We start from the raw sequence: 12,691 nt of genomic DNA, 5'->3' as shown, positions 1-12,691 counted from the left end.
TGGGGAAGAGCTACCCTTCAAGACGGTGGTTGGTGATAGTTCACGCACACATTCAAAGCCTTTTTTTGCTCTCCACTAACACATGTAACATTTGATACTGTCATCAAAATGACAGTGTCATATTTAATAAACTAAAAAATGCAAAAGGATTGGTTGGAACTGTATCATTGTGGTCTGCAATCAAGAGCAAACAAAAGGCGGCACGTCCGACGAGAGCCAGAATAACAAATTGACACTTGCATTGAATTGAGCAGTGCTACGAGCAGCTGTTGACACCTGCAACCATTGCTAAGTACTTTATGCAAATTTAGAATGTTATGCTGGATTTGTTATATAGTTTCTCTGATGATGAATTGCAGCGTGAAGCCAAACCGGAGGGGTGGAACGATTATATTAATGGTATTGTAAAGTCGGCACGTGTGTTAGCAAGTCGTTTGCCTGAACAAGAGGATTTCATACGTGATCTGGAAATGTTTCGTCTCAAAATGATATTGCGCTTATTACACGTATCTAGCTTCAATGGTAAAATGAATGCGCTAAATGAAATCAATATAGTGCTAAGCTCATATTCAACATCGTACACAACAACAACAACATTGTATGCCCGATGGTGAAATGGATTGGTTGACAGCAGAGCGTAAGTACACGTAAACAATTTAATATAAAAATATTGGCTTTTTCATTGCGATTTTATTTGGTACTAGAATTATATCAAACTTTCTGATGTTTTGCGCTGGAAAGACGCCTTGCTCAGCTACAATATGTTGAAAAGCTGGAGAAGATAATACGATTTCTTATAAAAGAACACGCCTTAACACTTGAAGATTTGGATACAGTATGGCGTGCACAGAGTGGCAAACATGAGGCAATTGTTAAGAATGTACATGACCTTTTGGCGAAATTAGCTTGGGATTTTACGTCCGAACAATTTACTCATCTGTTTGAATCATTCCAGGTAGATACAAACTTTCAACAAATATGAATACAAAATTAATATTAATTGATAATAAGAATAATCATAAAATTTTCACTATGTTTTCTAGCCTATAGTAGTATGACGGGCGCTAATAAGCGTCAGCGTGAACGGCTTCTCAAACTAATAAGGCGCCTTGCCGAGGACGATAAGAATGGTTTAAAGGCTAAAAAAGTGTTAAAGCTTTTTTGAACGTTTGCGCATAGCCAGGAAATACCGCCAGAAGTATTAGGTCAAGCATTACCAGCGTTTAATACGCGAAATTTGTTGCTTGTATGTTTAATCGCCCAGTCATGCTGCGCGCACTCAACAAACACTTAATCACCAACAAGTAATTGAACGTTTGCCAAATGATTATACTTTCATCATACTTGGTACGAACAGTTTAACTGCATATATGGATAAAATTCGCAACATGATTGCTGAAATGCCGAATGTTGAGCGGAACACTTTATGTATTGATGGACGTTATCCGCATAATATGCAATGAGCGTTTCGATTTTCTCAAGTTGTTGTTAAAGGATGGGCACCTATGGTTGTGCGCCAAACAATTAAGAGATTATTGCAATAGTTTTTCATCTATTAATAAAGGGGTTGTCAGTTATTAATTTTAAGATTTGGGTTGGTGTTGTTGTAGCAGGTTGTTGTTATTGTAGAGTACTCGTTATTTATAATTTGTAAAAACTATTGTATATATAATGAAAGGAATTAAATGTTTAATTTTCGCTTTTAGGTACATGATAAGGAGGTCAAGGAGGTGGATAATTAGGGGGGTTCACCGTCTTTTAAAACCCAATAAATCGCAACATCTGGACAAATATACATCAGCTGCTGGAAATCACGTCCATTCCGGCAGCACCAATAATCAATTCCTGTGACTCGGCATCACAGTCAATCCCGACAACTGATTTAATAATATATACATATTTTATAATATAATTTTGTGCAATTTGTATGCTTCTGTAATTTATCTATAACCCGTAACTATATTTAATCTGATTAATTGTTAAATTTGTAGACTACTAAATAAATAAATAAGTGGTAATTTTAAAACCCAATTTTTTGTTATCAAATTCTTTTTATTTTATCATAGTCAGCCTTTAGTTCAATTAACATTTAAATACAGGTACCAAAAATATTTTATGAAATAAAACTACAAAAATTGTATATATTCGTACATACAGAAAAAAAATTTAATATAAATACATATTCAATCAATCTTAGTAAAATATTTTTTTTGGATGCGTTTAATTTAAAAATGTTATACAAAACTTTGATTACTGTTTAAGAAGATAAGCATCTCAGTTTTTTTTTCACTCAGTCGTGAGCGACGGTCACTAACTATTTGGCCTGCTTTCGAAAAAACTCTTTCACATGGAACAGAAGATGCTAGTGCACATAAATATTTCTTTGCCAAATCTGCTAGCTTAGGGTATTTATATTTATTTTCGCGCCACCACTGAAATGAATTGTTTGTTCTGGAAACTATTCCATCCTCTAAATACCGCTGCATTTCAATGATGCTTTTTGCTTCAGCACTACCTTTCGGTCTATTTTGGTTGGCACATTGATCGAAAGAGCTCCAAATGGAAAGAAAATATTCTGCAGGTTCGTCTACACTCTCAGACGAGGGAGCCGATTCTGCCCTATTAAGTTCCATAAGATTACTTTTCACAATTTTTTTACAATTTTCTGCAGCTAATTCATCCGTCAATGCTAATAATTTAAACCTAGGATCCAAAAATGTAGCTACAGAAAATGTGTTGCTTTTTTGGATATTGCGCAATCGTTCCCGAATACCATTTACAAAAATGTCTATAACCTTGCGCACAGGATCGGGCCAAACTTTTGTTAGCAAATGCCTGTAAACGTCCTGAAGACCATTTGTAATTGGTATTACCAGGGATCCCGTACAATACGTTTCGCCACTTATGGTTACTGTAGCGTCTTTGAATGGTTGACATATTATACATAAATCTTTGACTATTTGCCATTCTTCACTGGACAAGGTTAAAAGGCTCCTGTTTAAAAAACTAGCGTACATTTTACTGCTTCCTCAAGCGCAGCAAATCGTTCCATCATATCAAGCGTAGAGTTCCACCTAGTCTCAACTTGTTGAATCAGCTTCAACGGGTCCCTGCCACTGTTTCGTTGATAGCTCAGAAAAGCTTCGTTGGCTGAAGAACTTTTCTTAAAATAGGTAACTATACCTTTGATCTTATCGATTATTTCAGCAACTTCCGTTACACGCAAGCCATCTTTAACAATCAAATTCATTGTATGAGCCATACATCCAAAATGTTTCCAATTCAACTTTGTTGTAAGGGCACATTTTATGTTACTGGCGTTATCGGAAACAGAAAGCAAAATTTTTCTTTCTACATTCCAGTCACAGACAATCTTGTATATCGCGTTAGCTAAGTTTTCGGCCGTATGGTTAATATTGAGCTCTGAAGCCGACATAGTATGGATTTCAGCTCAAACTCCGGTGATACAAAATGCGCTGTCACAGCAATGAAGCTACAAACATTTCTTGAAGTCCAACAATCCGTTGTAATACAAAATTGGTTGCCGCCTTGTATAATTCCTTGCATTTTATGTCTGCACTCTTCGTACAAAGCAGGAATCATGGTTTTGGAAACTACCCGTCTGCTTGGGAGTACGTACATAGGATTCAAAGATTTCACAAATTCCCTGAACCCTCTATCGTCTACAACGCTGAACGGCTGTAAGTTTATAGTAAATAACTGCAGAAGCTTGATATTCAAACCCTCTTTTGAAATTGGGCGATAGTTTTTTATAATTTTAAATTGTGTCATCCGTTTTGGTGCTGCACTGGAAGTTGATGGCTGCTCTTCGGTGATATCAATTTCGATAGGTTGAGGTTTATCCTGCAAATGGAAATGCATACATACACAGGGACACTAACAAAGCTTGGAAGTCGTTAAAATTTACCACAAGCTCTTCCAGTTGTACGGTCGGATGCCTCCGAATCATATGTCTCTTCAAATAACTTGTCGATGTTTTATAAGATATTTTGGTTTTGCAAATATTGCATGTGGCAAAAGAATGATCCACCTTTTCAACAAACTGCCATAGGAAACTGGTTTTGGATTTTTTTAACGACATGTTTTATAAATAATAAATTTTTATAAAACTTTAAGCTTAAAGTGATACACTCCAAATCGCCCCAGTCCAGTCAATACGAGAATATTCAAAATGAAATGATTTTCAGAACGTAAGTAACAGACGTATTCACATCAATAGAAACCGTATTCAAAACGGAATGCAAAAAAAATATCCATTCTAAATACATATACATGCATGGTTTTACATGGCGACTGCGCCATCTGCTGCTAATTAGTTGTAGCACGATTCACAGATTCGTTGACTCATGTGATTGAGATTATCATTAAACGTGATTGTGAACGAAGTGCAGATGCTATCACAGTCAGTCAGTCACGGCTATTCCTCAGAAGCAGTCACAGCGTTCAGCTGTGATCATTCAGTACCTGTGACAAAATCACAGGTACACGGATATTTGCCAACTCTACTTTACCTCACAAATTTGTGGGTTTACCTTGCGAAATTGTTTTCTTTGTAAATAGTTACAATAATGGCTGGAGCACTAGCGAGGCTAAATTTGTTGCAAAAACGAAAGCTTGGTAAGAAAGTAAATATGTCGTAAACATCTAGCCTAGTTAAAAAGTTGTTAATATTAATAAGCTCACAACTATATGTAATAACTTACGTAATTTCCAGACACTGCCTAAAGAAGAAGTGAACTACTAAACAAATTCTTTTTAGCATATATCTATCAACTTGTTGTGACACAATTTCGTTCACAAGGATCAGCAATACCTGCAGGCACGCCTCCTACGCAAACAAGAACAAAATTCGGACCACTTTTCGATCAAGATCGCATTTTTACAAACTTATATGGGCGGCATGATTGGCGTCTAAAGGGAGCTTTAAAGCGCGGAGATTGGTATAAAACAAAAGAAATTTTACTGAAGGGGTCTGATTGGATAATTAATGAGCTAAAGACTTCTGGACTTAGAGGTCGGGGTGGCGCTGGCTTCCCCTCTGGTATGAAATGGTCGTTCATGAACAAACCTGCAGATGGACGTCCAAAGTTTCTGGTGGTAAACGCTGATGAAGGTATGTGGCTAATATACAATGGAAATTCGGTAATAGTCTAGTTGAGGGGTCGACTGCTAATACGCGTCCAAAAATACCGAGAGAGGTCAAACGGCGCGTCTTTACATTAGTATTAATAATCCGAAGGCGGAAAAAAAAATTTTGGTAATAGTGCAGTTTACGGTACCCACCGAAATTTGGGCCAAAATATTCAAGTGAGGTATCAAAAGATGCGTATTCTAGATCAAGAATCCAAAAGCGGAAGTTAACTTTTTTACCCGTTCAAAAGATATTAACGAAAAACCGAAAAAGACCCGCGGGTCCCTCCGAAACCGGGGGTGGGATCCATAGTATTTTTGCGCAGAACACCTTTCTGCGTTGGCGGCCTTAGGCCGCGCTTATAAAAAATAACCCTGGGCTACGCCATGCCAAGTCCGGGTGTGTGGTATAAACGTGGCTACCGCCACGGTGATGCACAATTTTTTTTGTGGGTACTAACACAACAACAACCACATGGAAAACGTCAAATTCAACTGCAAATATCTCCGGACAGAGATACAATTTTTCTTTTCCGCCTTAGGATTATTGTTCTCGAGATTAATACGCGTCTTTTGATACCTCACCCGAAAATCTTGGCCCAACTTTAGGGTGGGTACCGTAAACTGCACTACTACCAAAATGTTAAGTCTTTCAATCGGTTTTGGATAAAATATCATAATATAATTGTTAGAACGCAAAATTATATGGTAATTCTATACGACAGCATGACACCGGTAATACGCGTCCAAAAATACCCAGAGAGATTTCAAAAGACTCGTATTGGCCTCGACAACAATAATCGAAGCGGAAAATAAAAATTTTAGATCGCTCAAAAGATATTAACGAATAACCAAAAAATGATTCCGGAGTGCTCCGAAGCCCAGGGTGGGATCCATAGTATTTTTGCGCAGGACACCTTTCTGCATTGGCGGCCTTTGGCCGCGCTTATAAAAAATTCCCCTGCTTGGATTCAACACCAGTTTGGAGACCAAAACTATATCCGGGCAAAACACTTATGTTCACAATTTTTTTGTGGGTAAAACAACATTCAACTGCAAATAATTCCGGACACAGATAAGAATTTTTCATTTCCGCCTTCGGATTATTGCTGTCGAGGTCAATACGCGTCTTTTGACACCTCTCGATATTTTTGGTAACGTATTAGCAGTCGACCCCTCAGCTAGACATTTACCATAGTCTAGTTGAGGGGTCGGCTGTTAATTAATACGCGTCCAAAAATATCGAGAGAGGTGTCAAGCGACGCGTCTTGACATCAGTATTAGTAATCCGAAAGAGGAAAATAAATGTTTTAACTCGTTCAAGAGATTTTAACGAAAAACCGAAAATTGACCCGCGGGTCCCTCCGAAACCAGATTCAGAGTATTTTTGCGCAGAACACCTTTCTGCATTGGCTGCCTTCGGCCGCGCTTATAACAAATTACCCTGAGTGGTTGGGTACACAACCATTACAACAACCACATGAAAATCGCCAACTTCAACTGCAAATTTCTCCGGACTGGAAAATAATGTATCTTTTCCGCCTTCAGATTATTGTTGTCGAGGTAAATACGCGTCTTTTGACACCTTTCGATATTTTTGGTAGCGTATTAGCAGTCGACCCCTCAACTAGACTTACCCTTACATTTCTGCATTGGCGGCCATTTTGTTGTTGTTGTTGTTGTTGGTGTTGTTGATGTTGTTGTTGGTGTTGTTGATGTTGTTGTTGATGTTGTTGTTGGTGTTGTTGTTGGTGTTGTTGATGTTGTTGTTGTTGTTGATGTTGGTGTTGATGTAGGTGTTGTTGTTGTTGTAGCCATAAGGTTACTCCCCGACGGTTTTGGGGAGTGTTATCGATGTGATGGTCCATTGCTGGATACAGATCCGGTACGCTCCGGTAACACAGCTCTATTAAGGTGCTAGCCCGACCATCTCGGGAACGATTTATATGGCCACTCGGGAGAGGTGTCAAAAGATGCGTTATGAACCCAGAAAAATTTTTTATAAGCGTGGTCGAAGGAACCAAAATTAATATACATATTATTTATGTTTTACCGCCTTTAGGTCGATACCCGTGATTCAAACACTGGTTTTTTTTTGTTTTTTTTTTCGATATATTTCGGTTACACTTCGGTAATCGTCTTCAAGGAACTACAAACACAAAATTTTTTATTTTACATACTAAAAATATATACCTACATAAATTGTATCGTTAATTACATTTGCGCGTCCGTACACCGTAACATCGAGTTTTGCACTGCCTGTTTGTTGGGTAGTAAGTATTTATAAATGTGTGCGCAATTGTCCGAGTCAGTTTTGTAGTTCAGTCTAATGTCTGCAGGTGTATTTGTTTTGTGAAGCATCTCCAGTGTCATTCGTTTTCTGTAATTTTTTCTTGTTGAATAATTTTGGCTTTTTCGAAATCAGCTGTGTGTCCGCTAGATGCACAGTGGGCCATGCGATATTGAATTTTGGCAATATTTTATATCTGAGCCCGAATCGTAACATACGATCACGGATCGGCAGCTGTACGAAAGACAATTACGTGATACGTCAAACCTAGGAACAAAATGGGATTATAACATACGAGAGCAAACGTAATTTACGATAGCGAACGTATTTTATTTTCAATTCACAATAAATTCTACGATCCACATTAGATTGGATTGTATTTTTAGCTCAAAATAGATTTTGAACTGTCAAATTGGTTGCCAAAATATAAAAAAAAAGTAAATAACTGCGATGGATCAAATTTTATTGTTTTGTTTGAGCTCCAGTAATAGCGAAGGCGATGAAAAGATAGTCCAAACGCGGTTAAGAGAGTGCAGTAACCGTTTGTACTTATCGCACAAAGCACAAGCATATCATTTATGTATTATATCTTTGTAACAAAAAAATATTCCAGTTTCTTGAAGAGATTGCGCTTAACTTAAGAACCTTTTAGTTACTTTCTGGAGAAGTTAAATTTGAAGCAAGCCGATACCAAAGCGGGTGTTTCGCCATGAATTCCGCCAATATTTCCTTTTGGCTTGGATTAAGCTTGTTTGATTTCAACCTTTGTTAATAAAAACAGTTTGAAATTTGTTATTATATTTTATTTATTCATCTATTTTAACAATTTTTTTTACATTTTCAATGAAATTTGTATGTATAAGATTGTCAGTTTGTGTTCGAATGTGTGTGAGTGGAACGGAACGTGTACGTTCAGTCACTGTTGTTGTTGTTGTAGCAGTGCCCCACCTAACAGCCGCGACCGATCACAAATTGTTATCAATATCCTCTAACGGGAGTCCAAGGAAACTTGCTGTTTCAACAGGGTGGACCATAAGGAAAGGGGTGTTAGAGGCGTTGGTTCCACATTACAATTAAAGCGATGGTTGGTGTCATGTGGGGACACATTGCAAGCGGGGCATACATTTTGTATGTCGGAGTTGATTCTGGATAGGTAAGAGTTTAACCTGTTACCATATCCAGAACGAAGTTGAGCAAGAGTGACACGCGTTTCCTTGGGGAGTACGCGTTCCTCTTCCGCGAGTTTTGGATACTGTTCTTTGAGTGCTGGATTCACCGGGCAATTCCCGGCATAAAGGTCCGACGCCTGTTTGTGGAGTTCACCAAGGACCTGCTTGTGTTTTTTCGCTTCATACGGCTGGGTTCTCAGGTGCCGTATTTTCCCCAAAATGCTTACGGAGATGACTCCTTAAGCCCCTAAGCGGTGCTGGCTCATCAATCAGATGTCTGTTGGATGCTCAGGTTTCTGGGTATTCAACAGGAACTGTTTGGTCAGCATCTCATTTCTCTCCCTGATGGGGAGTATTCGCGCCTCATTATGCAGATGGTGTTCTGGGGACATAAGAAGACAGCCCGTAGCGATTCTGAGAGCAGTATTTTGGCAGGCCTGTAGCTTCTTCCAGTGGGTGATTTTTAAGCTTGGCGACCATATGGGTGACGCGTAGCACGTAATCGGCTGGCTAATTGCTTTGTATGTAATCATGAGCGTTTCTTTATCTTTTCCTCAAGTACTGCCAGCGAGGGATTTGAGGATTTTGTTACGGCTCTGAATTCTCGGAACAATTGCGGCTGCGTGCTCACCAAAATGTAGATCCTGATCGAACGTCACACCCAAGATTTTGGGATGTAGGACAGTCGGTGGCGTAGTGCCATCGACGTGGATGTTCAAAATGGTCGACATAAACAAAGACATAAATAAGGTCGCGGAAGATTTAGTCGGTGATAATGCCAGGTTTCGCGAGGCGAAAAAACTGGAGAGATCATGGAGGTAGCCGTTTATTCTATTGCATAGCTCATCGATCTGTGGGTCTGGGCCTGTGGCCTTCCGGTGGTGAAGGTAGCTTAGATATGTAGAAATTAAACAAAAGTGGGGCCAGGACACCACCCTGTGGCACCCCTTGTTTAATTCTTCTTGGTTTTGATGTTTCGTTTCTAAATTGCACCGATGCCTGCCGACCACCCAGATAATTTGCGGTCCACCTTTTAAGACATGGGGGAAGGGTAGACCCTTCCAGGTCTTGCAGTAACGAGCCATGGTTGACCGTATGTTGCGATCCAAAATCTCATGTAGATAATATTACTGATTTAGTTCGTTCTTGTGATAGTGGTAACTTTTGCATATTGGGTGACTTTAATTTACCTAATATTGAATGGTCTTACGTCGATAATAACTACTCATTGGTTCCGAACAATGTAAACACCACTTCTGAGATTTACCTTATTGACAGTTTCTCAAGTGTTAGTCTTTCTCAGATCAACGGCTTCACCAATCAACTGTCGAGAATTCTTGATCTTGTCTTTCTTAATGTTAATTTTAGCTGTACGGTCACCGAATGCCTGGAACCGTTGTCGTGCTCTGGTTTGCACCACATTCCGCTTATCCTCGAAGTAGAATTCTATAACTTCGAAAGTATTGGAACTCTGAATGAGGATCCTACTTTTTCATTTAGAGGTGGAAATTATGACTATATATCAGGAAGTTTCTTCCGTTGATTGGGAAGCCCTGTTTCGGGGATGTGATCTTGCTCGATGCTTCAGCTTATTTAAAAACGTTGTGAATCAAATCTGCATAAACAATATACCTCAGAAAATGAAGCGGTGTTACAGAATACCATTGTATACTAGAAAACTAAAGAGGCTTAAGAATCAGAGGAATAGGTTTTACAATAAGTTCAAGGCCACTAAGCTAATGGCGTATAAAGAAAAATACCTGCATTATTCTAAATTATTCAAAGCGTTCGGCAAGAGGCTCCATGGTAACTATGTTCGTAATTTTGAATCCGACATTAAGGAAAACCCTAAATCATCTACCCATACTGATATTGACGGCTTATCGTCTTATCTTTTGAAAAATTGATTGGCTCTGGCATTTCCCCTCCTTTAATTTTCAACAAATCTTTAGTGTGGCGAATTTATTGATGCGTGGAAGATAACCTTCATCAGCCCTATTTTCAAGTGTGGTAGCAAGAACAATGTCGCGAATTATAGGCCCATTGCAAAATTATCATCGGTTTCAAAATTATTCGAGTACATTGTGGAACAAAAAATGTACTTTGCTGTTAAACCTCTAATCACTGAAAATCAGCATGGTTTTATGACCGGTAGATCCACTGTAACAAACCTATCTATCTTCTCTGATTTTTGCATATCTTCTTTAAATGACCGTTGTCAAGTTGATACTGTGTACACCGACTTCTCAAAAGCATTTGATAAAGTCAGTCATTCTATCCTGATTTCTAAATTGACTCGCGTGGGCTTCCACTCGATTTTTTTTATCATGGATTAAATCATACCTCCACCAGCGTAGCTGTGTTGTGGTTATAGACAATAACTCTTCAAACACATTCACAGCCACCTCCGGGGTGCCTCAAGGTAGCATACTTGGCCCATTACTTTTTGTAATTTTTATAAACGATATTTCCACCTGCTTCCAGCACTCTAACTTTCCATTATACGCTGATGACCTAAAGATTTTTAATACCATCGCAAACTCAGACGACGTGATTAAAATGCAATCTGATTTAGATAACGTTGCTGTTTGGTGTCGTGCCAATAACTTGCCAGTAAATGTTAACAAATGCTTTCTTGTAAGCTTTTCTAAATCACGTGGCCTCATTCCCACTTCCTACACTCTCGATGGTACCCACCTCTCAACTCTTAACGAGATAAAGGACTTGGGTGTTGTCTTCGATTCGAAATTTTCTTTCACGACTCATATAAATTCTACTATTGCTAAGGCGTATTCACTTCTGGCTTTTATTAGGCGTTCCTGCACAGACTTCACGGATCCCTACACCCTCAAGTTATTTTTCACTGCACTAGTTCGTTTGAAGCTGGAATATGCCTGTTTTATTTGGAGGCCGTATCATGAATGCCATACTGTTAAGCTTGAACGTGTGCAGAAAGCGTTTGTTCGGTTCGCGCTGCGCTCGATGAACTTTTCTGAATCGATTCCATCTTATAAATCCAGGTGCTCACTTATCAAATTAGAGTCCCTGGAATGCAGAAGAACTGTCCTATCGCCCAAGTTTGTTTATGACATCATTAATGGTATAGTTGATGCACCTTGTCTCCTCAGGAGTCTCCGATTCCATATCCCTATAAGGCCTCTTCGTAATATACCTATTTTCTATACGGATTGCGTCCGACCCTCTATGCTTCAAACGCACCTTTGCTTAGAGCTATGACCGACTTTAATCGCATCTCTGATTCTTCAGCTATTGATTTTGCTCTTTCTAAGTTTACTTTTAAAACAATACTTACTGATATCTTTTCAAACAGATAAATGTGCTGGTCAATCTCTTCATAGCATGTAAGTTTTATTGTGTCTATACTCAACTTATGTACTATACTATTAAATAATTATCTAATTTTAATTTAACATTGTTATCTAGTCTGTAAGGGCGTTAAATGCCATAGACTGAAATAAAGAAATATAATAAATATAATAAAATAACGATCGAAGTAGTACGTTCACGTATGTCGTAATCCGAAAATCATATTTTTACGTGACGAGTTATATGATCACGGATGTTACGATTTGGCCCCTGATTTGTGTTGTGCCAATCTAGTTATTAGCTTTGGTGGTTCCTACATATTGTTACACAGTACGTTGTTGATATTGTCACGGATATTAGCATCACTAAGTTATCCCATCACTAAGGTGATGCTAAGGCCATGCCAAGCAGTATTTACGTTAATAATCAAATCAAGTATACACATATATAAGGCAGCCCAGAGAGATGTCACACACAGATGCATTTACTTATACGCCTATATGCGCGCGAGAGACTGTAAACTACAAACATTCACATCAATAATTCAATCTTTATGTATCTACATAAACGAATAAATAATTGCGTCTACACATATGTACCATGTACGAATACGAGCAGCGGAGAGTCAATGCGCAAACACATGCATATATCTGAGAAGTTTGAGAGCTACTGGACTAGTAGATTCTGGAAGTGCCTAAAAGATGTATAAAATTGTGCAATTTTAGTTATAGCTGAGAAGTTTGAGAGCTCATGG

General features: G+C 38.6%; 1 protein-coding gene and 1 long non-coding RNA gene across 3 annotated transcripts in view; both read left to right on the top strand.

Moving 5' to 3' along the window:
- Positions 1-9: 9 nt before the first annotated feature.
- On the top strand, positions 10-2,555 carry LOC137240068 (uncharacterized). The gene is made up of 4 exons (XR_010949593.1): positions 10-292; positions 360-637; positions 705-955; positions 1,044-2,555. It is a non-coding gene; the product is annotated as an uncharacterized lncRNA (long non-coding RNA).
- Positions 2,556-4,429: 1,874 nt separating this feature from the next.
- Positions 4,430-12,691, top strand: part of LOC137240064 (NADH dehydrogenase [ubiquinone] flavoprotein 1, mitochondrial-like) — a 109,509-nt gene continuing 101,247 nt past the window's right edge. The window contains exons 1-2 of one of the 2 annotated variants that reach the window (XM_067765980.1): positions 4,430-4,638; positions 4,781-5,134. In XM_067765980.1, the coding sequence (XP_067622081.1) occupies positions 4,590-4,638; positions 4,781-5,134 (403 nt within the window). In that variant the 5' untranslated portion in view covers positions 4,430-4,589. The remainder of the gene's footprint in view (positions 4,639-4,780; positions 5,135-12,691) is intronic. The other variant, XM_067765981.1, reaches the window with a different exon arrangement.

The sequence above is a fragment of the Eurosta solidaginis genome, chromosome 2, assembly GCF_040869045.1.
Source record: "Eurosta solidaginis isolate ZX-2024a chromosome 2, ASM4086904v1, whole genome shotgun sequence".
Lineage (NCBI taxonomy): Eukaryota > Metazoa > Arthropoda > Insecta > Diptera > Tephritidae > Eurosta > Eurosta solidaginis.
The sequence above is the reverse complement of the archived record's forward strand: the minus strand, read 5'-3'. Positions and strand labels throughout refer to the sequence as shown.